Raw genomic sequence first — 27,369 nt, 5'->3', positions numbered from 1 at the left:
CTGCGGTGCCTGGGGAGAAGATGTTCCCGGAGCTCCCAGGAAATCCATTAATTCAGGCATCCACTGGGTAGCCACTGCCTGTGGGGTGTCTGTGGAGTCCAGTCACGATATAAAGCTTTGTTTTCCTTGGCAGAACTCTCACTGTGGGCAGAGGTATAACACTGCTGTCTCTCCTCCTAAGATGATTCTCTCTGGACACAGCCCCTGGCACAGAGGGCTGCAGGGTGAATTTTGTTCAATATCTGGGTGTTTGTATTTTCCCATCATATTTGATTCATTTATAAATTAAGCCAAGATGCACCAGGGCAAATCCTCAGCTGGTGAAAATGATCATAACTCAATTGAAGCCAATTGGACCATGACAATTTACATCAGCTGAGGATCTGCTGCATTCAAAAATCCCTTCTGAAAATTTTTGTATTGTTCTAATTTTTTAATCAAAATGTTGACCAGTACTCAATTCAAACATCTTACAGAAGTCTAAGAATATTACATCAGCACTATTATTATTATTATCAACCAAACTTGTAATCCAACATAAAAAGATATCAAGTTAGTTTGACAGGATCTATTTTCCATAAACCCATGTTGCTTGGCATTAATTATATTACCCCCCTTCAATTCTTTATTAATTTAGTCCCGTGTCAGCTGCACCATTATCTTTCTCAAGATCAATGTCAGACTAACAGACTTATAATTACCTGGATCATCCCATTTATCCCTTTTACCTATTGGCTCAAAATTAGCTTTCTTCCAGTCTCCTGGAACTTTACCAGTGTTCCAACACTTATTGAAAATCAACATCAGTGGGTCCTCAGCCAGGTCCTTTAAAACTCTTGGGTGCAAGTTATTCAGACCTGTTGATTTAAAAAATTCTAACTTTAGTAGTCGGTGTTTAATATCTTCTGGAGATACTAGTGGAATAAAAAGAGTGTTATATTATATGACTACATCATCTATATTTTCCCCAATACAGAACAAAAATATTTATTGAACACTTCTGCCTTTTCTGCATTATTATAGATAGTCACATATGTGGAAAAAGCTGTAGAGCATGAATTAGACTCTTCAGCCATCTTAAGTCTCATCAGTGACTTTCCCTCTGTTAGACATCATCCTTGTATTGAGGGATAGCTGATGATGATTGATAATTCTACCATTTCCAATTGGTAATGGAGCAATACCATTGCTAGGATTCTTTATCTGCTTAATATACTTTAAAAACTTGGTCTTATTGTCCTTAACTCTGCTAGCCTTAGATTTCTCCTTGTGTCCCTTTGCTTCCCTTATCAATTTTCTACAGCTTCTGATTTATATTTACTACTATTAACTTCTCCTTTCTTCCATTTGTTATTTATTGTTTTTAATTTTTTTATAGTTGCCTTCACTTCCCCTTTAAACCAGGTTGGTTAAAAAAACTAGAAGGATATACAGTTAATATTGTTGTTTGCAGTGTTGTAGCCAAGTGGGTCCCAGGACCACATCCTGAAAGAAATCTTTCCTCAACCCCCACTTCAACTCAAAGTGGCACTAGACCCTGCCAGAACAACAGATGCAAAACCTGCTGACATATCTCCATAACACACTATGATGATCAATACAACCCATAACACACCTTTCAAGATCCATGGCTCCTACACATGTGGTGTACTTTGTCCAGTTCACTAAGTGCCCCAATAACAACTATGTGGGCGAAACCAGACTATCACCATACTCTTGAATTAACTCACAGGCAAAATGACAAAAGACAGAAACACCCCATCATCCATGGGCAAACACTTTTCACAAAACCATCACTTCATATCTGACCTCTCAGTCCTTGTCCTCAAAGGAAACCTGCACAACACCTTCAAAAGACAAGCCTAGGAACTTAAATTTATAACTTTACTAGACACTAAAAATCATGGTCTTAATAAAGACAGTGGATTGATGGCTTATTACAATAACCTGTAACCCACTAACTCCTCTTTTCATGTCCTATGATTGGAAAGGTGTTAATAGGCCACTTCACCTTGAATGGTCTCTGAGAATATGCATTGACTACTTATGCTAAACAATCTGTTCCACGTTGTATTTAGTTGTGACACTCTGAGTACCTTTCCCAGACCTGAAGAAGGGTGCTGTGTAGCTCAAAAGCTTGTCTATTTCATCAACAGAAGTTGGTCCAATACAAGATATTACCTCGACCACTCGTCTCTATAAAATTAATATGGCACACATTAAATGGATTAAAAGCTGGCTAACTGATGGGTCTCATCATGTAACTGTAAATGCAGAATCATATCTAATGGGTGTGTTTCTAGAACCTTATGTTATTTAACATATTTATCAATGACCTGGAAGAAAAGAAAATCATCACTGATAAAGTTTGCAGACACAAAAATTAGCGGAGTGGTAAATAATGAAGAGGACAGGTCACTGGTACAGAGTGATCTGGATTGCTTGGTAAGCTGGACCCAAGCAAACAATATGCTTTTAAATATGACTAAATGTAAATGTATAATCTGGGAACAAAGAATGTAGGCCATATTTACAGGTTGGGTGATGCTTTCCTGGGAAGCAGTGGCTCTGAAAAAGATTTGTGGGTCCTGGTGGATAATCAGCTGAACATGAGCTCCTAGTGTGATGCTGTGACCCCAAAGGACTAATGTGATCCCTGGATGCATAAACAGGGGATTCTAAAGCTGAGTGAAGAGGTTATTTTACCTCTGTATTTGGCAGTGGTGTGACTGCTGCTGGAATACTGTGTCTAGCTCTGGGATCCACAATTCAAGAAGGATGTTGATAAATTGGAGAGGGTTCACAGAAGAGCCATGAGATTGATTAAAAGATTAGAAAACATGCCTTATAGCAGGGGTGGGGAAACTTTTTGGCCCGAGGTCCACATCTGGGAATATAAATTGTATGGCGGGCCATGAATGCTCACAAAATTGGGGTTGCAGTGAGGGAGGGGGTGAGGGCTCTGGTTGGGGGTGTGGGCTCCGGGATGGGGCCAGAAATGAGGCATTCAGGGTGTGGGAGGGGGCTCCGGGCTGGGGTGGGGGGGGTGGAGTGTGGGATGGGGGTGAGGGCTCTGGCTGGGGATGCGGGCTCTGGGGTGGGGTTGGGGATGAGAGGTTTGGGGTCCAGGAGGGTGCTCCAGGCTGGGATTGAGGGGTTTGGAGGGCAGGAGGGGAGGCTCAGGGGTGTAGGCTCCGGGCAGCGCTTACCTCAAGTGGCTCGCAGAAGTAGCAGCATCTCCCTTCTTCAGCTCCTATGCCAAGGCATGGCCAAGTGGTTCTGCGCGCTGCCCCATCTGCAGGCAATGCCCCTGCAGCTTTCACTAGCTGCAGTTCCCGGCCAATGGGAGCTGAGGGGGTGACCCCCGACCCTGCTCCCCGGATGGAGCACCGGAGGGGGCTCATGCCACTGCTTCCAGGAGCCGGGTGGAGCAGCTTCCGACCCTGCTCCCCAGCTGGAGCGAGGCAAGCCCCAGACCTGGCTCCCTAGTGGGAGCTCGAGGACCAGATTAAAATGGCTGTCGGGCCGGCCCGTGGGCCATAGTTTGCCCACCCCTGCCTTATAGTGATGGACTTAAGGAGCTCAATCTATTTAGCTTAACAGAGAGAAGGTTAAGGGATGACTTGATTACAGTCTATAAGTAGCTATATGGGGAACAAATATTTAATATGGGCTCTTCAGTCTAACAGAGAAAGGTATAAGCTGGTCCAATGGCTGGAAATTGAAGCTAGAAAAATTCATGAAATGAGGTGTAAATTTTTAAAGGTCAGAGTAATTAATTAGTGGAACAATTTACCAAGAGTTGTGGTGGATTCTCCATCACTGACCATTTTAAAATCCAGATTGGATGTTTTTCTAAAGGATACTGTTAAGGCATGTTCCCCACCCTGGCACTTTGAGTGCAGAAGGTGGAGACCTGCAAGGATTCTAAAAATTAATACTGGCCACTCCAGGCTTATATTAAACTCCCAAGGTTACAGCTTTCTCTGACCTTGGATGGGTAGATGTTGCCACCACCCAAGTACAAAACCCCTTTGAGAACTCAGGAAGGTGCACTTGGGAATTCCTTCCTGTGGGGTACCCTCAAGCCCTTTCACCTGCCCTCCAGGGAAGAGCTGAGAAAGAAAAACAAAGGAAATCAGCTGTTGCCACCAGCTAATTAAATAACACGTGCACAAACCTCTTAGGACACAAAATCCAATCCTGTTCTTAAAAAAGGTAAATTTTATTAAAAACAAAAAGAAAGAAAATACATTTGGAAACTCAGGCTATTGCTAGATTTAAAAAAAAACACTTAGAAGAATTAAGTATCAAGAATAACCTTCTTGAGGTCCAGCTTAAAGGTTACAAGCAAAACAAAAGCATTTGGGGTTAGCACAGGGGAGTCCACAAGCCATAAAAATATACACCTAATAGTGTCTTCCTAATCATAGAATCTCAGGGTTGGAAGGGACCTCAGGAGATCATCTAGTCCAACCCCCTGCTCAAAGCAGGACCAATCCCCAATTTTTGCCCCAGATCCCTAAATGGCCCCCTCAAGGATTGAACTCACAACCCTGGATTTAGCAGGCCAATGCTCAAACCACTGAGCATTGGCCCTTTTGGTCAGGTGCCCACTCCCTTCCTTTTACCTATGCATCTCAGGGAGACTTTTTAACCCTTTACAGGTAAAGCAAGTAGAGAACAGCTACTAAGAGGGATTTTATAGCTAACTGGCTGGTTGGTTGTCCATAAAAGGGAGCTACCTCCCCTTTTCATTTATCACAGATACGTTCTAAGAATCATTTTGGGGTAGAGTCCCATGGCCTGTGTTATACAGGAGGTCAGACTAGATGATCACAATGGTCCCTGCTGGCCTTGAAATCTAAGAACTGAATCTATGTACTTTTAAGTAAGAGGATAGATAACTAAATTTTATATATTGAATACTAAATGCTCAAGAGATAAATTTAATGTTTAATGACAAAAATTTAAATATACAGCATGCTGCATACCTACTTGTTTCTGTAAGGCCAGTCTTCTTAGCATTTAGCATTAAGATAATATGTGGGTAATGGTATATTACGTATATTGTAGAGGGGTACAGAATTTTGTAACACTGTATCATAGCTTATGTCTTACGAATCACAAATAGCTCTTGGCCTGTAACCATGTCACTTGAAACTGTAATCCTGCTTGCTTTTACAAACTACATGGTTCCAGGCCAGTACTTGGATAGGACAGCACCAGGGAAGCTATGGGTTCTTTGGGAATGGCAGATCGTGATTTAGTAGGTGTCATTTTCACCTGTAATGCAACATTGATCCAGCACCCCAGCATGCTCTTAAGGGGAAATCATTGGGGGTGGATTGCTGTCTTTAAAAAGAAAAAGAAAACAAAGGTCTTCATTAAACATCCATAGTCACTTTTTGTAAGAGTAGAGATATTAATCTCCCTATCCCGTCCAAATACCAATTTGGGTAATTATATTCTGTCTACCTGACGTCCATCTTTAGTTTCAACTGAGTAAAATATTCACCTCTAGTCTTATACTAGTTTTGTTGTGCAGTATTACACTGCTAGGTTTCAGTCCAGCTGTAGCTGCATTTCAGTAGTGAATAAAGGGATCTCGTTGGTTTCTAAAGTTCACTTGTGTGTAGAATATGTTTGTATCAGTGCTTGTCAAATGCTTTGGAATTTTTTGGGAATTAAAGTGGAATAAATATAAGAAGTTATGGCAATATATTAAAACTTCTGTGATAACAGAAGAATAGGGAAATAAAATTGCTTCTGTCCTTCAGTTAATGAGAAATGGGATTGAAGAGAAAGTGATTTTTTGGAGTGGCAAAGACAAATTTTGAAGACTAATGTAGATACACCACAGGACACACTATACAGGGTATTACAATGCTACCATTATTGAGGAAAGAACTGCATACACAAGCCAGATAAAACAAGAGGCACGTCACACATCCTTTGGGAAATATGTAATTCTCTAAAATCATTGAGTCTTGACAGAAATTGCAGCTTCCTGAAGAAATATTTAGGCAAGAGGGAAATATCAGAATAACATTCTCTCTTATGAACTTTCAAAAGGTATGAAGGTCATTACTGAAAAGTGTTTTGGGGCACCTTTAGTAGAGATTGACATTAGAGTGTCCAAATGCTATTTTAAATTTATATGGCAATTGAGGTACTATACAAATAATACTGTGGGGGAAAAAGCCAGTACATAATAAAACCATACTCCCATGAAGGAGTTCTAGTAATAGCATAAATTGTAAGAATGAACCATGAGCAATATGTCAATGTCACCAGGACCCAGCGATTATAGCCTCACTTTCATGATTATAGGGCAAAAATTCTCCTCTTGTGATCCACCCTGTTAATTTCTATATTGCCCTAGATCCCAGTGTAAAACTCATGTCGACATCAGTAGGAATTCTGTGTACAAGATCAGAGTGCAGTGTGTGCAATAAAAGTCCATGGTGCAGCTCTGAGAATAGGATTTCATTCTGGGGGTATGCCTTCCCTGCCAGAAAGATGTGTTTTTACCGTGGGATAACCAATGTGCATTAGCTGCCCTGCTGTAAAATCCTAGTAAAGATAAGGCATTCTAGTAGTTTTACTATGAGGTAAATAGGCAAGGTCAGCCATGGGGTGGGGAGGTAGGATCTAGTGTTGACCTCACCTACATCATTGTAAAAACTTCAGTGCTTTGTCTCCACTAGGATTTTACAGTAGGATGCACATCACTCATCCCACAGTAAAAACACACCTTTTTTTTTGGCAGTGAAAACAAAGCCTTGATGCATATGATTTTTAAATGTGTGGTAATAAAAGAACACTTGTTTCTTTATTGCTTATTACTTTCTCCTGTCTCCCCTGTCATTTTTCTTTTACAACACCTCAGCATCTCCAAACCTGCCTGTGATCAGATTTCCCACATCATTTGCTAGAGAAGGGGAAAAAATCCTCAATTAGATGTGTGCTATGCAACTGTGGGGTGATTGATTGATTACCTCCTGGCCAGAGGGGGTGGAACTAGGTGATAATCCATTAGATACCTGGGCCTTATAAGGAATCTAAGGGAGCTCAGTAGAGGGGGAGATTGTAGAGGAGTCAGGATTCTTCTTCAGGGAGCAAGAGAAGCTCTTGTAAGGAAAGTCCTGAGGGAGGACTGTGAAAGAAGTGAGGGGATCTTAACATAGCCCTACCGAGGGGCAGAAGGCCCTTTCTGTTGATGGCTGATTTGAGCTTGTGATGTTGGACTTTTGATATCTCAGGAGGGAATGAGACTGGAGAATTGTCTTGGCTAGAGGACTGGGCCACAGAGCACAGACAAAGGATGAGCCTATGCAGCACAGAGGAAATCGCTAAAGGGGGCACTGGAGCTGCAGATCAGTGCCAATACTGACTCCTGATGCAAAGAGATGCTATGACCATCAGTAGAGATGGTTATGCTGCCACTTCCCACTCCCTCTGTCCTGTTGCTTTAGCCCCATCATCAGTTCCAAACTAATTGACCCCTTAGCCTCCAACTTCTGTCCTGCTTACTGGTAACCACTGTAGCTTCTGTCTGCATATGTAGAAAATAAAACTTTAGTGGCATCTGTGATTAAACCAGCAGCCAGTTGGTGTGTTCAATCTTAACCTCTTTTTTTCAACGATCGGTTCAATTAAGAATGTTTATGAATGTATCTTCATGATCATTTACTAGTGAAATACTACAGGATCTTTCAACACTTTAACTACACTTTTCTTTAGTTATATGTATTATCTAAATTAATTTAATAGTCAATTAATTAGTAGGATTTTTTAAGGTGGAATACTGGACTCAGCCCTTCCTAAAAGAATGGCATGATGTTGAATCACAAGAAAATTGTCAATCATGTCTCTTATTTTGGTCTCCTGGTTAAATCTTTGTCCTGAGAGGCATACATGATGTTTCTAAGTCAATCAAGAGTGAACCTCAAGAGGTTTGGGGTTTTACATGAACATTTCTAGACCCTTTTTTGGTTGAGAATAGGCACAAAAACAATCTATCTTGTGAGACTTCCCATATTACTTTGTTTTGGTGAGGTCAAAAATGCTATTAAAGCTCCCTTTCATTTGACTGATGGTCTTGTGTTTAAAACATGAGACTGAGAGCCAGGAGCTATGTTCCATTGCTGGCTTTGCCACAGTCCTCCTGTATGACACCGGGAAAGTCACTTAACCTCTCTATGCTTGGGTTATCCCACATGTAAAATGTGGATAAATTCTTACCTCCTTTACCTATTCTTTCTTATGGTTAGCTAAGTTCTGACTTACCTTGCAATGGTAATGTGAGGAATACCTCACTCATGACTGCTAAATACTTGGAGATCTTTGATAGAAATTTATAAAGAAGTGTAATGTAAGATTTCCAGAGGAAATCAGGAATTGTAGGGGTGAACTTGTGGTTGTACATCAAAACTTTGGTTGCTTGGGAGTGGATAGTTTTATCCACCCCAGAAAATGTTTACTTAATCTCATAACACAGTTGCCTGCAATTGATAAAGCACATTTTAAAATGTAGATTTAAAAAAGTTGGTGGGGAATCCACTATGTTTACCATTACATTGCCTGACTTGAAAAATATGTACTGCTTTTACAAAATATATACAACTCTTAGGATGTGTACTGGAAGCTCACATCCTTATGCTATCAAAGCATCCTGATACTTGCATTCCTGTTCTGCAGAATTCTAGTAAATTCTTGTCCAGTAGAAGTTTGTACTTGATCATAAGAAAAGTTTATTCCATAGTAGGGCTGAATTCTTCTTAGATATAGGTGCACAACAATTCTTATTGAATGGACTGGAGGTTGGGCATGTATTAACAAAGGTAGAATTTGTATCTATGCAATTTGAGCTATATTCAGACCTCCCACACTGTGCAATCCATCTGACTTCTGTGGTGTTGCACAGGGAGGAAATGAGAGCAGAAAATAGCCACTTGCATGAAGTTACTCACTTAGTTTCCTAAAAAGCCTGTGTGATTTGTGTAGATTAAAAGACAGATAAAAGGGGATTCTTTTTAAATAAATGTTGAGCAAATGTTAATCTTCCCCTCCCACTTCTAATAAAAATAAACCCTTATGACAGTACTTAGGGCATGTAGTGACTTGGAATGTTCTGTTGAATCATTAACTGTGGTCAAGATTACTTATGTATTATATCTAATACTACACAAATTTTCATCATGCTGGAATAAAACCAAGAAATTCTAATCAATCTCTTCTTTTTTCCCCTTCTAGTTAATGGTCTAATGACACTTGGATTAACAGGTGAGCTTTTTAAAGTTCTAAAACTCAAACATATATTACTTTTTTGTTAATGAAAGCCCTTTAAAAAATGCACGCACAAAACCACAACGTAAGTAGGTTCAGCTAGTCAACTCTAGACATTTTTGTCCATTAGAAGTTTGCTTTTAATTTGGAATATATCTGCGGGTTTGTCAACATGTCCTAGTCTTTAACCAGTCTAGATAGTGATGGGAAAACTTTAAAATGCAATTTGGGTCTGATTTATCTAAGAAACTTACATATCAAAAACCTGTGGTCAAGGAATCAGATTGAAATAACTGTGTGATCAGATTCTTTCATGAGTTGTGTCCCTTTAGTTTTAGAAGATATGAGCTCATCAGGATCTATTCAATTTTTCTTCAAATCACACATGTAAAAAAAAAAAATCTCTGAACAAACCCAACCAAAAAATCCAAGTCTACAAAAAAGAAAAATTGAACTTGCTCACACAGCCCACTTAGGCATCTGAGTAAATAGATAGATTTTTTTATTGTGTCCTGAAAATCAACAAATTTAGGTTTTATCAGATCAAAAAATGAATTGCCTTTCAAGTTAGACTCCCCCGCAACTTAGAATACCCTGCCTGTAGCGCTCTGCCACCCACAGATTTAGTGAACACATCACTGCTGATCTCCGGTTGTCAGACACATATTGTCACATCACTTTTTGAATTTGCTCAGGGCTAGTGTTCATCAACATTAGCAAAATTCTGATGCACAATTTACCACCAGTGCTACTCCACAGATGGCTGGAAAAGTGGAAATACTAGTATAGACAGGGCTCAGGCATTTGTTACCACCATTTTGTCTAACCCTGATCAGAGCAGAATTATACGACAGAGTAAAAATCCTAAAATCAGCTTCACAGCTTCTACAATAACTACTACCAGTGATAAATTATGGGTTTGAATTTTTCTAATGCAGAAAAAGCCTTAGGTCTGGTCTACACTAGGAGTTGAGGTCGAATTTAGCAGCGTTAAATTGATTTAACCCTGCACCCGTCCACACGATGAAGCCCTTTTTTCTGACTTAAAGGGCTTTTAAAATCGATTTCTTTACTTCCCCCCGACAAGGGGATTAGTGCTGAAATCAGCCTTGCCGGGTCGAATTTGGGGTAGTGTGTCGCAATTAGTATTGGCCTCTGGGAGCTATCCCAGAGTGCTCCATTGTGACCGCTCTGGACAGCGCTCTCAACTCAGATGCACTGGTCAGGTACACAGGAAAAGGCCTGCGAACTTTTGAATCTCATTTCCTGTTTGGCCAGCGTGGCGAGCTGCAGGTGAGTGCAGAGCTCATCAGCAGAGGTGACCATGATGGAGTCCCAGATTCGCAAAAGAGCTCCAGCATGGACCGAACGGGAGGTACGGGATCTGATCGCTGTATGGGGAGAGGAATCCGTGCTCTCAGAACTCCATTCCAGTTTTTGAAATGCCAAAACATTTGTCAGAATCTCCCAGGGCATGAAGGACAGAGGACATAACAGGGACCCAAAGCAGTGCCGCATGAAACTTAAGGAGCTGAGGCAAGCCTACCAGAAAACCAGAGTGGCAAACGGCCGCTCCGGGTCAGAGCCCCAAACATGCTGCTTCTATGATGAGCTGCATGCCATTTTAGGAGGTTCAGCGACCACCACCTCAACCGCATGCTTTGAGTCCTTCAATGGAGAGGGAGGCAACACGGAAGCAGGTTTTGGGGATGAGGAAAATGATGATGAGGAGGCTGAAAATAGTTCACAGCAAGCAAGCAGAGAAACCGGTTTTCCCGACAGCCAGGAGCTGTTTCTCACCCTGAACCTGGAGCCAGTACCCCCCGAACCCACCCAAGGCTGCCTCCCAGACCCGCCAGGTGGAGAAGGGACCTCTGGTGAGTGTACCTTTTTAAATAGTATACATGGTTTAAAATCAAGCGTGTTTAATGATTAATTTGCCCTGGCATTCATGGCCAGTACAGCTACTGGAAAAGTCTGTTAACGTGTCTGGGGATGGAGCGGAAATCCTCCAGGGACATCTCCATAAAGCTCTCCTGGATGTATTCCCAAAGCCTTTGCAAAAGATTTGTGGGGAGGGCAGCCTTATTCCGTCCACCATGGTAGGACACTTTACCACGCCAGGCCAGTAGCATGTAGTGGGGAATCATTGCAGAACAAAGCATTGCAGCGTATGTTTGCTGGTGTTCAAACAACATCCGTTCTTTATCTCTCTGTGTTTTCCTCAGGAGAGTGATATCATTCATGGTCACCTGGTTGAAATAGGGTGCTTTTCTTAAGGGGACATTCAGAGGTGCCTGTTCCTGCTGGGCTGTTTGCCTGTGGCTGAACAGAAATGTACCCTGCTGTTAGCCACACAGTGGGGGAGAGAGGAGGGGTTAGCCACGCAGTAGGGAGAGGCAAAATGTGACCTTGTAACGAAAGCACATGTGCTATGTATGTAATGTTAACAGCAAGGTTTACCGTGAAAGAGTGTACCCATTGTTCTATAAAATGTGTCTTTTAAAATACCACTGTCCCCTTTTTTTTCTTCACCAGCTGCATGTGTTTCAAGGATCACAGGATCTTCTCCTTCCCAGAGGCTAGCGAAGATTAGAAGGCAGAAAAAAACACAGTTGCGATGAAATGTTCTCTGACCTCATGCTGTCCTCCCACACTGACAGAGCACAGACGAATGTGTGGAGGCAGACAATGTCAGAGTGCAGGAAAGCACAACATGAATGCAAGGAGAGGTGGAGGGCTGAAGAGAGTAAGTGGCGGGCTGAAGATGATAGGTGGCGGCAGCGTGATCACAGGAGGCAGGATTCAATGCTCAGGCTGCTGGAGGATCAAACTAATATGCTCCAGCATATGTTTGAGCTGCAGGAAAGGCAGCTGGAGCACAGACCGCTCCTACAGCCCCTGTGTAACCAACTGCCCTCCTCTCCAAGTTCCATAGCCTCCTCACCCAGACACACATGAATGCGGTGTAGGGGGGGGCCCTCTGGCCACCCAGCCACTCCACCCCGGAGTATTGCCCAAGCAACAGAAGGCTGGCATTCAATAAGTTTTAAATTTTTTAAGCTTTAAAGTGCAGTGTGGCCTTGTCCTTCCCTCCTCCCCCACCCCTCCCAGGCTACCTTGGCAGTTATCTCTCTATTTGTGTGCTGAATTAATAAAGAATGCATGAATGTGAAGCAACAATGACTTTATTGCCTCTGAAAGCGGTGATTGAAGGGTGGGAGGGGAGGGTGGTTAGCTTACAGGGAAGTAGAGTGAACCAAGGCGGGGGAGGGTTTCATCAAGGAGAAACAAACAGAACTTTCACACCGTAGCCTGGCCAGTCATGAAACTGGTTTTCAAAGCTTCTCTGATGTGCAGCGCGCCCTTCTGTGCTCTTCTAACCATCCTGGTGTCTGGCTGCATGTAACCAGCAGCCAGACGATTTGCCTCAACCTCCCACCCCGCCATAAATGTCTCCCCCTTACTCTCACAGATATTGTGGAGCTCACAGCAAGCAGTAATAACAATGGGAATATTGGTTTCTCTGAGGTCTAAGCGAGTCAGTAAACTGCGCCAGCACATTTTAAAATGTCCAAATGCACATTCTACCACCATTCTGCACTTGCTCAGCCTGTAGTTGAACAGCTCCTGACTACTGTCCAGGCTGCCTGTGTACGGCTTCATGAGCCATGGCATTAAGGGGTAGGCTGGGTCCCCAAGGATAACTATAGGCACTTCAACATCCCCAACGGTTATTTTCTGGTCTGGGAAGAAAGTCCCTTTCTGCAGCTTTTGAAACAGACCAGAGTTCCTGAAGATGTGAGCGTCATGCACCTTTCCCGGCCATCTCACGTTGATGTTGGTGAAATGTCCCTTGTGATCCACCAGTGCTTGCAGCACTATTGAAAAGTACCCCTTGCAGTTTATGTACTCGCTGGCTTGGTGCTCCGGTGCCAAGAGAGGGATATGGGTTCCATCTATGACCCCACCACAGTTAGGGAATCCCATTGCAGCAAAGCCATCCACTATGACCTGCACATTTCCCAGGGTCACTACTCTTGATATCAGCAGATCTTTGATTGCTTTGGCTACTTGCATCACAGCAAGCCCCACAGTAGATTTACCCACTCCAAATTGCTTCCCGACTGACTGGTAGCTGTCTGGCATTGCAAGCTTCCACAGGGCTATTACCATTCGCTTCTCAACTGTGAAGGCTGCTCTCATCTTGGTATTCTGGTGCTTCAGGGCAGGGGAAAGCAAGTCACAAAGTTCCATGAAAGTGCCCTTATGCATGCGAAAGTTTCGCAGCCACTGGGAATCGTCCCAGATCTGCAATGCTATGTGGTCCCACCAGTCTGTGCTTGTTTCCTGGACCCAGAATCGGCATTTCATGGCATGAACCTGCCCCATTAGCACCATGATGCCCACGTTGCCAGGGCCTGTGCTTTTGAGAGAAGTCTGTGTCCATGTCCTCATCACTCTCATCACCGTGCTGACATCGCCTACTCGCTTGGTTTCGCTTTGGCAGGTTCTGGTGCTGCATATACTGAATGATAATGTGCGTGGTGTTTAATGTGCTCATAATTGCCAAAGTGATCTGAGCGGGCTCCATGCTTGCCGTGGTATGGCGTCTGCATGGAAAAAAGGCGCGGAACGATTGTCTGCCATTGTTCTGACAGAGGGAGGGGCAACTGACAACATGGCTTACAGGGTTGGTTTACAGGGAATTAAAATCAACAAAGGGGATGGCTTTACATCAAGGAGAAACAAAAACAACTGTTACACAGAATGGCCCCCTCAAGGATTGAGCTCAAAACCATGGGTTTAGGAGGCCAATGCTCAAGCCATTGAGCTATCCCTCTCCCCGCTATTCCAGGCAGGACTGAATCTCCATTAAACTTTTCAAGGTGCTCCTGACAGACCTCACGGAAACGATTGTTGGCTGTTGATTTCACGGAGGGAGAGAGGGACGGGGGAGCAAATGAATACAAAACAAATCTGGTCTATTTCTTGTTTTGATCCACTCCATCTATCTTTTACATCTTCGGCTGGCAGCAGACAGTGCAGTAGGACTGCTAGCCATCCTCATCTCCTGGCTGCTCGGCAGAAGATGGTGCAATAGGACTACTAGCCATCCTCATCTCCTGGCTGCTCACCAGAAGGTGGTGCAATAGGACAGTTGGCAGGACTAAAGAGAATAACATGGTCAAATCACTCCTATTTATGTCCCTGTGCCCATGTCTGCTCAGGCGCTCCTGACCGACCTCACCGAGGCGGCCAAGAGCACCTAGGACATGATGACAATGGTTATCAGGCCTATTGCACCATCTGCTGCCAGAAGGCAATGAGCTGCTACTGTGTAGCAATGCAGTACCACGTCTGCCAGCACCCAGGAAACGTATGGTGACGGTGAGCAGAGCGGGCTCCATGCTTGCCGTGGTATGGTATCTGCACAGGTAACCCAGGAAAAAAAGGCGCAAAATGATTGTCTGCCGTTGCTTTCACAGAGGGAGAGAGGGATGGGGGGCCTGATGCCATGTACCCAGAACCACCCGCAACAATGTTTTTTGCCTCACTAGGCATTGGGATCTCAACCCAGAATTCCAATGGGCGGCGGAGACTGCGGGAACTGTAGGATAGCTATCCACAGTGCAACGCTGCGGAAGTCAACGCTAGCCTCGGTACTGTGAAAGCACTCCACCGAGTTAATGCACTGAGAGTATTTTGTGTGGGGACACACACAATCGACTATATAAAAACGATTTCTAAAAAGACTTCTATAAATTCGACCTAATTTCGTAGTGTAGACATACCCTTAGCCTCAGCAATCTTTCTTTGATAACTGAAGGTGGTGAAAGAAGTAGGATAGGAACTACAGTGCTTTTGCTGTTTTAAAGTGCTTGGAAAGCAATGCAGTGCTGTGAGAAAATGTAACGCTACCATCTTGGCTGAGACACTTGGGACTGAACAAGGAACCTCCAGAGCTAAAAAGATGAGCTGCTACAACCTGAGCTAAAGAACCAATATCTCTAGCTGTCACTGTAAGAAACACCTATCATCTATGCCGTGGTATGGCGTAACACACACCAGTGGGTTACACAAATGTACTTTGCATTCTCAGTGAAGATATTCCTTTTTGTAATTAAGTTCAGCCCCATCTTAGCTGAAATCAATCTGTTTACCTGACTCTAAGCTATATGCATTCTGTTACAGACGGATCCATGATCAAAGTCCCAACAACTGCAGACTCCAATACCCATGCCATTCTCATTTAGTAATGTTCCTATCTGACACAGCATCTAAGACTGTAATACAGGGTTGTTTTTTTTAATTGAAAAAGCACCTGGACTTGGTGGTAAAACATCCTTAGTGACAGGCCCAGATTGTTAACATTTGCTGTTGTTATAGCAAATGTTAACTGAAATAACTTGTAGGTGAAAGAGAGATGAAAAATCCAAACTAGTGGCAACTTTAAAGAAGCTCCTGGTTAAGTAGCAGTAAAGAGTTTTTCCACAGAGGAAAGCAGGACTGCAGGTTCTCTGAAATAATAGACAATGCATCTCTCTGGAGCAAGGTGGCAAGTTCTTCCTAGCACTGACAGGAGCCTATTCCTGAAATGTAACTCAATAATAAAGAGAAAGCAAAGGTTTCCTCCCTTTCCTGTGATGTAAACTGGGTCCAAATAATAGTTCTCCTTTTTCTGGCTGCAGAAGGAAAAAGGCACAAGTGTGAAAGTCTTCCACTTCCTGATCTACAGATCAGATCCAAATAGAAATCCTCTTTTCTGTGGTGTAAGTAGGACAACACAGTCTCTTCTCAGGACTGTGACTTCTGACTTTCCTCCAACAACTGGCCAGCCCTTTCCTTGGGCTTCTTTCATACAAATAAACTGGGTCTTGTTACACAAGTCCTACCTGCGTCCACTTGCCAGTCGCATAGGGCTCTCTCTGTCTGATTCCATGCTCCTGCAGAACTGTCGGCCTTGGCTCTTACTGGGTAGCCCCAGCCAACCTGCCTTCTAGGCCTCCTGGGACCTTGACAGCTAGTAAACCCCTGTCTTCAGTCAGAGACTTGTCTAATGCTCTGAAGGCCTTGGCATTTCGAACTCCTGAGATTCTACAGGGTGGAAGTGCTCTCATAGGTAATAGCCTATTTACAGATCACAGTCCTAAACAGTGCCAGCCCAAAGGTGTTTTAGAACTAGCCAAAAGTGTAAGCCCAGGTTAACTATTTTCTTTTCTGCATGGCTATGTGCTTATAACACCAGTGCCAACTACTGCTAGCCAATCCCTCTAAGCCAGTCCCATGAAGAGAAGAGTCTTCTACCCCACCCTAGATCTGCTTCTACCCAGTCTTTTATTGGTGACAATTGATTTTAAAGTCCTTTGTAGATGAGATGTGCAAACATTCCTGGTATTAAAAATATTATTTTATAGCTACAGCAAAACAGTTAGTTTAATGTGTTAAAGCTTGCCAAATGCTTTCCTAATCTATACTCTGACCCAAAACAAATCTGTGTGGTCAATCACTCCATTTTGTCTTCACTAATAAGGCTTAGAAATACTATACGATTGTAAATGCAACAGGATAGTTCCCTCGATGCTGGGCTCCTAAAAATGAGGCAATATATGGTAACGTGGTTCAGTTGGCTACCTCTAGCCCAGAAGGACATACATGAGTTCAAATCCCACACCAGGATTTAGGCTCACATTCAGTGATGTTACTGCACTTAGTTATTATTTATTACTTTTTGTATTTAATTATTCCAACGATTCTACACAAGTGGGTGGGGAAGGGAGTGTATTGCACTATTTAAAGTTGTTGTATTTCCAGATGTGGCTTTACTGTCCATCTCTAGCAGCAGCTGGAAACTGCAGCTCTCACTTTTCCAAGACACAAATCCAAGTGTCATAGACAAAATTCTTCCTCTCAGTAAAAAAAGTTTCTAATTCTTTGGGTTTTGTGAATTAACATGAGCATCGTCCCTGCTGTCTTTGTCTGCCAGTCACTGTAGTTCTAATCTATTCCTTAATAAAATAGTTTGACATATCTAGAGTTTTAAAGGCTTGACATATAAAAACATTTTCTATTTTAACTGTAATATCTATTGCATTATAAATAAACTAAGAAGGATTTTTTTTGGATACAGCATAGGACTTTTAGCCAGAACACCTGGATTCTATTCCTGGTTCTAGCACAGACTTTTTATGTGACCTGAGGCAATTCATAATGCTCTAAATTCAGTTGTAGTATAAGTGGTTCCCAATTCCCATCGACTTCAATGGGAACTACAACATCTTACACCAGATCTGAATTTGGTCCTAAATTTCTTTGTGCCCATTTTCCTCATTTACAAAATGGAATAAATAACTCAAAGTGGTGGTATGTGACGTTAAATTCATCAATGCCTGTAAAGTCCTCTGAGGTGCTTGAGTAGAAGGGGTGATACCTTGTAAGTGCAAAGAGCTGTGCAGAAAATAATTCCACATTCATGTTCCTACTATCTTCAGTGTCTTGGGATTTAAAATACTATCTGACTTGTTCTAGGTGCACGTCAAAAAGTGATCGTCTGCAATGAATCGCTCATGTTAGAAAAGTTGCCCAGATGCGGAAAATCCTTTGAAGAGATGATGAAGAAAGTGGACTCTAAAAAATGGTGCAACCTAACGGAATTTATCACGTAAGTTTCATGCTTTTGTCTTTATTATTTATCACTTAAGGGTGTCAACCTTTCAAAAAGTCAATTGCATCAAGGGTCAGGAACATCTCTATAACTACCAAGGATGTGGTGATTCCCCACTAGAATCAATTTGGACACCAGTTTGTTTATTTTGTTGGATTCAAACTCACAAATCTGGGGCCAAATCCTGCAAAATTTGATGGGAGTATGGAGGCAAAACTTGTACTGAAGTCAAAAGAAAATATTAATGACACTTTGAAGTTAATTGGAGTTCTGCCTGAGTAAAAACTGCTGGATTTGGCTCTTTTTTATTGCAGCAACAAAGAAGTATGAAGAGTGGCTACATAAACTGGCAGCTCCATTACCATTCTCATCTGCTTCAATCTACCTCACACCACTCCTTCTGGTTATCTGAGATTTATATTCAGCACTTAATGGATACATTATCTAGTACCTGCTGAAAGCAGATGTACCACATCTTTAATATTTATAAATTACTTATGTTCCAGATAAAGTTTCTAACACTGAAACCCATGTACTTGATTCTCTATTGCATAGGGCTAAACTTTGGCTACCCTGCCCCAGGAGCAGCCCAGGAAACTGACTGGACACAGATTTACAATCTACCTTATAGTTTCTCCCTGTTCATGGGGTGTGTGTGTGTGTATGGAAATGTAGCCCGCACCAGCTATGTGGTGAGGGTTGTGAGTGTGCGAAGATGGCTTAAAGCCACACAAAGGTAAAATGAGGCACAGTCTCTGACTTGAAGAGCACCTACTCTAAAATATATTAATAGAGGTTAATCAATAGGCTGCTTGTTGTTGATATTCATTTAACATACGTCAACTGTCTTACTGTATCTATAGTGAATCCAGAGTTCAACACATTTAAGGCAAATGTTCTCTAAATCCATAGTTTTCTCATTAAGTTACTAATGCAAGGTATATTTTCAAATACAGCTACTTCATTCTCTTTATTGACAGCAATATTTCATGCTGTCATTTGTTTGTGTAGCCCCTGCCCCAAGGTGGGGCTCAAGCCTTCTTCCTGGTGCCTGCTGCTGGGCGTGGCTTCTCCCCTGTTGGGTCCTGGGTTTGTTTTCCTATGCCTGGTGTCTCCACCCAGTGTGACCCATCACTGTGCCTGAGACACAGGGGGTGATGTCCTTTGGAAGGAGGTGTGTTCGTGTAATGTTGAACATGGTCCAGTTTTGGGCCCCACACTACAAGAAGGATGTGGAAAAATTGGAAAGAGTCCAGCGGAGGGCAACAAAAATTAATAGGGGTCTGGAACACATGACTTATGAGGAGAGGCTGAGGGAACTGGGATTGTTTAGTCTGCGGAAGAGAAGAATGAGGGGGGATTTGATAGCTGCTTTCAACTACCTGAAAGGGGGTTCCAAAGAGGATGGATCTAGACTGTTCTCAGTGGTAGCAGATGACATAACAAGGAGTGATGGTCTCAAGTTGCAGCTGGGGAGGTTTAGGCTGGATATTAGGAAAAACTTTTTCACTAGGAGGGTGGTGAAACACTGGAATGCATTACCTAGGGAGGTGGTTGAATCTCCTTCCTTAGAACTTTGTAAGGTCAGTCTTGACAAAGCCCTGGCTGGGATGATTTAGTTGGGGATTGGTCCTGCTTTGAGCAGGGGGTTGGACTAGATGACCTCCTGAGGTCCCTTCCAACCCTGATATTCTATGATTCTATGGTTTTCAGAAGGGCCAGCTATCCACAAAGCCAGTTGAAATGGATGGGAGCTGTCGGGGTTCAGCACCTCTGAAAATCAGATTCAGGTGAACTAGTTCCAGCAAAGTAAGAATTAAACAGGAATGAACATTTTCCCCCAGCTCTGAGACCAATTTAAATTTCCCCGTACTCTGGCTTTCTGGCCACTTATGGCAGCATATTCTTTTCTCAAATGGTCTCTGATTCACTCCCCCGCCCTATGACAAGTCATCTGTGGGGCTTGGAGAGACCAGCATGGTTCTTTCCCCTGCCTCTCTGGTCACCAGTAGATAAGCTATCTGATGAAATGCAGCTTGTCTTCTGTGCCCTACTGCAGCAGCTTGCCAAGTGACACTTTGGGGCTTCCCGGGCATTTGTATCCTGACCCACACTGAAACCTCAAAGCGAGTTAAAATGTCATGTGATCTGGCAGCCAGGGGCAGCTCTACCAATTTTGCCGCCTCAAGCAGTTGCCGCTGAATTGCCGTTGCGGGACATGGACTGCCGCCCCATTCCCAGTGCCGCCCTAAGCACCTGCTTGGAAAGCTGGTGCCTGGAGCCGGCCCTGCTGGCAGCATATTAATCACCTAGATACCATCTTCTGTTAGTCCTTGGCTTTGCACGCACAGGGTCATTCTAAAGATCACTTTTTAAAATACAGACATTCCTTCAACTCTTAGGGCATGGGTGAAATCACTGCGGGGGGGGGGGGAGGGGTAAGAGGGAACATGCTTCTCCCACTCAACTTCTTATGCTCTTGTTTATGTCCCAGAAGCGTGTAAAATTAATGCATTCCACTGCTGGCCCCAACCAGTTTTTTCTAATGTAGTTGCTCTCCTGTCCTAAGACCAAATCCATATAGTTGGACTAGGCACTGGGGACATGTGTGGGAAGTGGATGGAGCAGGAGGAGGAATCGACTTGCTCCAGGCTGTGGAATGACTGCAAAAGGGCTCCATGGAGCCTACTCCCATCTAGTACCTGGAGTAGCCTGCACAGCCCTATGTGATCCCTTTTCAGCAGCAAGAGGAATCAACAAAGAAGCAGAGTTTCTGGCGCCACTCCTCCCGTCTATGTATGTCCTACCCACACATTCTCCTAGGGCGAAGTAGGGCGTCACTCTAAACTGGGCTATATGGTATGCAAGGGGGATGCACACCCCCTGTACCATTCACTTAGTCCAGAGCCGCCTCCTCCTTTCCCCTCAGTGCAGCAGAATCTCTCACTGGTTTTGCTGTTGTGGGACCTTGGTAGCGATGGAGGCGAGGGCTGGGTTTCTCACTTAATGAAGAAACTTGTTTCTCTAACCCCAGAGGCCCATACGTGTTGTATTTGGAGGGCTGCATTTGATACATGTTAGCAGTGTGACCAGCATTGCCAACTGGATGTCCAATTATCCCTAAACTATGTTGACACTTGAAAATGATGGATCTGGATAGCTTTCTTCTCTAGGACTAGGCAGTAGACATGCTTGCATGGAGGAGCTGAGAGCCTGGTGAGTTCTGATGACTTGTTGTTTGACTTCCCTACGCTCTCTCCACCCCCTTCCAACTCTCAGCTTTTTATACTATGAGTATAAAACTAAATGCTGTGTGCCCAGACTAAAAATAAGCTTTCATTCTGTGACAACTGCACAGTTGGATGGCTGCACTATATTTTCTGCTCATCTGAAAGATTTAAAAATAGGAAAAAGGAAGAGAAAAATAAAGGAATAAGCATTCCACTGAGTTGGCATTTATTCTGAAAAATGTTGAGGATGTGAAACTCTTTAAGTGCTCTTTTGCCTGAGGAAGCCAAACCTGTGGAAGCTGTGAAATAGCAAGTCTTTTCAGTGGAGAGGCAGAGGGCAATAAGTTGCTTGTAAGGCAATAGAAGAAACTGTGATTTTAATTTAGTTGTCCTTCCCCCATTAAATAGGCAGGAAGAAAAGTATCTTAAATACACAGAGGAATCCTTGTCTCCTTCCAAGGCAAGTTTGGGAGAATGTACCTTTATGGTGTAACCTTGGGTATGTCCTTGAGATTCAGATTCTGTCATATGGACAAGTGTTGAAAAGATATGATACTGGGCAGTCTGACACATTGGAGATCTTGGTCTTTTCTTGTTCCCATCACTATAATGAGAAGTTAGCTTAGTTTGCCGCGATCACAGTATGGGTATCATTGTTACGGATTAGTGTGTTTTGCAACTTTGAGCATAAAACTTCAAGTTCTGGAGGTTAAGCATTGCCATTAATATAGCTAATGCACTTTTGCAAGGAAGTATCTGTTTTGATTTATATCTTAATTGCACAATTTCTAATTAAGGTCTCTTCTGAACTGAGATATTGCAGAGATGTTTAGCACTTTGCAGTAATACCCATTTTATCATAAGGGTATACTTGGCATACTACAAAAAGCAACAAATTAAGGGTGAATTCATGCACTTGATGGATCTATTTCCTTCTCTAACATTTTCCTCTCCGTACATGGGTAGCAATCTCATTGACACCCCCGTGGGAGAAATGTACGAATGCAAAAAACATAGTGTTGGAATCAAGATCCTGACATATTTTTGTAAAAAGGAATTTAAAATAAGCCGTGGAGCAATAATTTAACATTTTAACTCAGACAGGTCATTTTTTCATCTTTAAAGAGACACTGTCATTCTGCCCCTCCCCCCAAGGGTATGATCTGCATTATAACTATGTTATGGTCCGCTGGGGAAAATAAACTACTTTGAATCAGATTCTGATAACCTCATGTTGACTAATATCTTAAATTAATGGGACTACTTGCAGAACTAAATACTATTCAACATGAGTAAAGGGATCAGAATCTGGCACTGTTTATGCAGGATCAACAGGCGTCCTTTGCTGACTTTGCTAGAGCTGTTAAAATATTTCTGAGAGAGATTTTAGAAGGCACCAAGGAGACTCAGGCTTCCAATTCTCATTAACTTTCAGTAGGCAGTGGGTGTTTAATTGCCATAGAAAACCTCTTCTCCTATCACATCATAAATCTTTCCAATATCAGATCAATTATGTTTGTGTACAAAGATTAATTTTGTCTGACAAGCCATCCTTGCTGAACAGCTATATTCATTTTACCTGAATATACAACACAGTGGGAGAAAAGTATCAATCTTTTCCAATGTAAAATGATACAATATGCAGGGAGGAATTATACTGTAAAAAAACTTTCTAAGAAAGAATTTCAAATATGAGCAACAGAAAGACAAAGGGGAAAAACTCTTTAAAAACGTATTGGATGGATAAAATATTTATTGGCAATTTCTGGTGAAGACTGAATACTCTCCTTAAAGCAAATTCAGTGTCAGCTTTAGCAATTTAACCTGTAGTCAGAGGAATTACACGATGCTTTGACCTCACTTCATAGGGTATGAAAAAAACACCATTTTTTTCATACCCTCTGAAAAAATTGGGTAAGCTATAAATTAAATGTTGTCCCCTCTCTAGCTCATCAGACAGAAAAGCCTTGGATAATGAGAAAGTTATGATAGTCAATTTTTTATTTGGAGTGAAGATACATAGGATAAACGTGTGAAGAAATGTCATTTTTGGTGATGGTCTCTTTTAGCTCAAATGTTTTGCTGCTAAGCCTGCAATATATAGTGAAGCCTGATTTCAGATCTCCGCTCTAATGGTAAAAATGAGTCATGGCACAGCAATCAATGGAATGAAACTAATGTAAATCGAATGTCAGAGGAGACTCTTTTTTTGTAGGCATGTTGAAAAGAGTAGAGCAATTGCTGTATTGCACATTCCATAACAACAAACCTTTGCTGGTAAGAATGGCCCCGAGCTTGCAAAATTTGGATCCCTATCAAAAGTTTGAGGGTGTTTGTATCTGGGGTTCTGATTTTGGCCCACCTTTGTTGGCTTGTGAAGTAATTTTGTGTCTTCATGGTACATAGTTATGCACAGTGTTGTGACAAGGTGACATAGCAATTATTACATTTACTGTTTGTCCAAAATGTCACAAAGCAGATTAGAGTGGCTTTAATTTGCTTTATCTTAATTATGATCCTAAGTCTTCTGTTAACCTCTAATATTTGGCTGCTTCACTTACAGTAAGCTTTACTTTTAACCTCCAATCTGACTTTGTCTTAGAAAGAAAGAAAAACATTATTGTCAACTGGCTTTAAATATACAACTTGCTTGACAGATGCTTCGAAGACTGAGACAGATTTGACCAAAAATAGCAGAATGGTTTTATCATAAAAAACACACCTTGACAAGTTTAATAATCAGTTTGTTTTCCTATGTATCCTTGTAGATATGGTAACTGTCACTTATATAACCTTTTAACTCCTAGCAGATAACCAGCTAGTCTGAACTCTTCTGTTGATCTCCTTTGAAACTGAGCAATAACAACAACTGCATAGCATTGCAATACATAGAGTAACAGTTTAACACAAAGCTGGGGTTTGTAGCACCATCTACTGATTTGAAGTATTAGCCGTACTAATCATCACAACTTGCAGTGCTAGAAAGAATCTCTTCACTGATGGATTGTGTTATGGTGACCACAAGTCCCTTAGAACACTCAATGCTCAATGCTCCTAACCTAAAATAGAACTAGATATTCAATTTGTGGAGGGCATTGGACATATTATGAATATGATATTTATACTGTATTTTTCCTATTTAGATTTTGTACTAATTTATATTTGATGTACAAAATCAATTGTAAATGTACATGTGATGAGTCTGTAAATATGTATATGCATATACATCTGTGTATGTACACATAAATTTTTCTGGAGGTAGGAATGTATTCTACATATTCTAGAATACCCATTGGTATTTACAGGGTAATATTTGACTTAAAATATATTTGTATTTAGAGACATTTAGACTACATTAGATAATATAGGTGGGGGGAGGGCAAGATGGAACTGAAGCCATCAGGGATCTGAGCATGTCCACCTGGGCTTGTTTTAAGTCTGTTAATTATTTTTGTTTTCTGTTATAAATATACTTTGGAAGACACATGATATTTAACTATAGATATTTTTATATAGCTGACACTCTTAGAGTCTCAATTGAAGGCATAAATTCATTAAAAACTAACCAGTACCTAATATATATATATAGACCATATTCTAGAGATGTGGTTTTACAGTATCAACAGGGAAATATGTATCTTTAGTATAAGGTTATATATCTTAATATAACTTTTAAAACTTTGCCATGAATTATCAAAGCCCTGGTCTACACTACGAGTTTAGGGTCGAATTTAGCAGCATTAGGTCAATTTAACCTTGCACCCGTCCACACGATCAAGCCTGTTTTGTTGACTTAAAGGGCTCTTAAAATCGATTTCTGTACTCCCCAACGGCAAGGGGGTTAGTGCTAAATTCTACCTCGCTGGGTCGAATTTGGGGTAGTGTGGACGCAATTTGACGGGATTGGCCTCTGGGAGCTATCCCAGAGTGCTCCATTGTGACCGCTCTGGACAGCATTCTCAACTCAGATGCACTGGCCAGGTAGACAGGAAAAGCGCTGGGAACTTCTGAATTTCATTTCCTGTTTGGCCAGCGTGGCGAGCTGATCAGCATAGGTGACCATGGAGTCCCAGAATCGCAAAAGAGCTCCAGCATGGACTGAATGGGAGGTACTGGATCTGATTGCTGTATGGGGAGAAAAATCCATGCAGGCAGAACTCTATTCCAAAAGACGAAATGCCAATATATTTGCCAAAATCTCCAAGGGCATGATGGACAGAGGCTACAACAGGGACACACAGCAGTGCCGCGTGAAAGTTAAGGAGCTGAGGCAAGCCTACCAAAATACAAAGGATGCAAATGGTCGCTCTGGGTCGGAGCCCCAGACATGCCGCTTCTTTGATGAGCTGAATGCAATTCTAGGGGGGGCCCCTACCACTATCCCATCCCTGTCCGTGGACTCCTGCAAGCGGGGAGTCTCACTCAACAGGGATGAGGATTTTATGGATGAGGAAGATGATGAGGAGGAGGAGGTTAAGGATAGCGCATAGCAGGCAAGCGGAGAATCCCTTCTTCCTGACAGCCAGGAATTTTCATCACTCTGGAGCCAATACCCTCCCAACCCTCCCAAGGCGGGTCCCGGACCATGAAGCCGGAGAAGGCACCTTTGGTGAGTGTACCTTTGTAAATATAATACAGGGTTTAAAAGCAAGTGTGTTAAATGATTAATTTGCCCTGAAGACTTGGGAGGCATTTGCGGCCAGTATAGCTACTGGAAAAGACTGTTAACATGTCTGGGGATGGAGCGGAAATCCTCCAGGGACATCTCCATGAAGCTCTCCTGGAGGTACTCTAAAAGCCTTTGCCACGCGGTGCGGGGAGGCCCATTCATGCTGAGCTGTTCGCGTTTGGCTGAGGGGGATCTTCCCTGATACTAACCACGCGGTGGTGGTGGTGGTGGTGGTGGTGGTGGTGGTGGTGGTGTCGGGGGTGGGTGGGTGGGTGGGGGAAGCACATGTGCTATGTAATGTGAATCGCTTGATTCAGTGTGAAATAGTCTTCCCTTTGTTCTCTAAAATGTATCTTTTTAAATACTACTCTCCCTTTTTTCCTCCCGCAGCTGCAAACGTTTCTATGCTTCTCCTATCATCTTCGTCCCAGAGGCTAGCGCAGATTAGAAGGCAAAAAAAGGGCACTCACAATGACATGTTCTCAGAGCTCATGCAGTACTCCCGCACTGAAAGAGCTCAGCAGAATGCATGGAGGCAAAAAATGGCAGAGTCCAGGAAAGCGTTAAATGAACGCAATGAGAGGAGGAAGGAGCACGCTGAGAGGAGGCAGGATGCAATGCTGAGCCTAATGGGGGAGCAAACTGACATGCTCAGGTGTCTGGTGGAGCTGCAGGAAAGGCAGGAAGAGCACAGACTGCTGATGCAGCCCCTGTATAACCGCCTGCCTTCCTCCCCAAGTTCCATATCCTCCTCACCCAGACACCCAAGAATGCAGGGTTGGGAGGCTACAGGCACCCAGCCACTCCACCCCAGAGGGTTGCCCAAGCAACAGAAGGCTGGCATTCAATAAGTTTTGAAATGTAGTGTGGCCTTGTCCTTCCCTCCTCCCCTCATCCACCACCCCACCCAATGCTTCCCTCCTCACCCACCCCTCCTGGGCTACCTTGCGAGTTTCCCCCCTATTTGTGTGATGAATTAATAAAGAATGAATGATTTTGAAACAATAATGATTTTATTGCCTCTGAAAGCGGTGATCGAAGGTGGGAGGTCAGTTGGCTTACAGGGAAGTAGAATCAACCAAGGGGGCAGGTTTTCATCAAGGAGAAACAAACAGAACTTTCACACTGTAGCCTGGCCAGTCATGAAACTGGTTTTCAAAGCTTCTCTGATGCGCAGCGCCCCCTTCTGTGCTCTTCTAACCGCCCTGGTGTCTGGCTGCGTTTAACCAGCGGCCAGAAGATTTGCCTCAACCTCCCACCCCGCCATAAACGTCTCCCCCTTACTTTCACAGATATTGTGGAGCACACAGCAAGCAGTAATAACAATGGGAATATTGGTTTTGCTGAGGTCTAACCAAGTCAGTAAACTGTGCCAGTGAGCTTTTAAACATCTATATGCACATTCTACCACCATTCTGCACTTGCTCAGCCTATAGTTGAACTGCTCCTGACTACTGTCCAGGGTGCCTGTGTATGGCTTCATGAACCAGGGCATTAAGGGATAGGCTGGGTCC

The 27,369-nt window shown here is 42.8% G+C and overlaps 1 protein-coding gene across 1 annotated transcript in view; it reads left to right on the top strand.

The window, feature by feature from the left end:
- Positions 1-27,369, top strand: part of RAMP3 (receptor activity modifying protein 3) — a 103,239-nt gene that overhangs the window by 22,458 nt on the left and 53,412 nt on the right. The window contains 2 exon segments of the mRNA XM_074945265.1: positions 9,259-9,288; positions 17,821-17,953. Coding sequence (XP_074801366.1) covers positions 9,259-9,288; positions 17,821-17,953 — 163 coding nt within the window.

Source organism: Natator depressus, chromosome 2, assembly GCF_965152275.1.
Source record: "Natator depressus isolate rNatDep1 chromosome 2, rNatDep2.hap1, whole genome shotgun sequence".
Lineage (NCBI taxonomy): Eukaryota > Metazoa > Chordata > Testudines > Cheloniidae > Natator > Natator depressus.
This window is presented reverse-complemented; position numbering and strand designations above follow the sequence as displayed.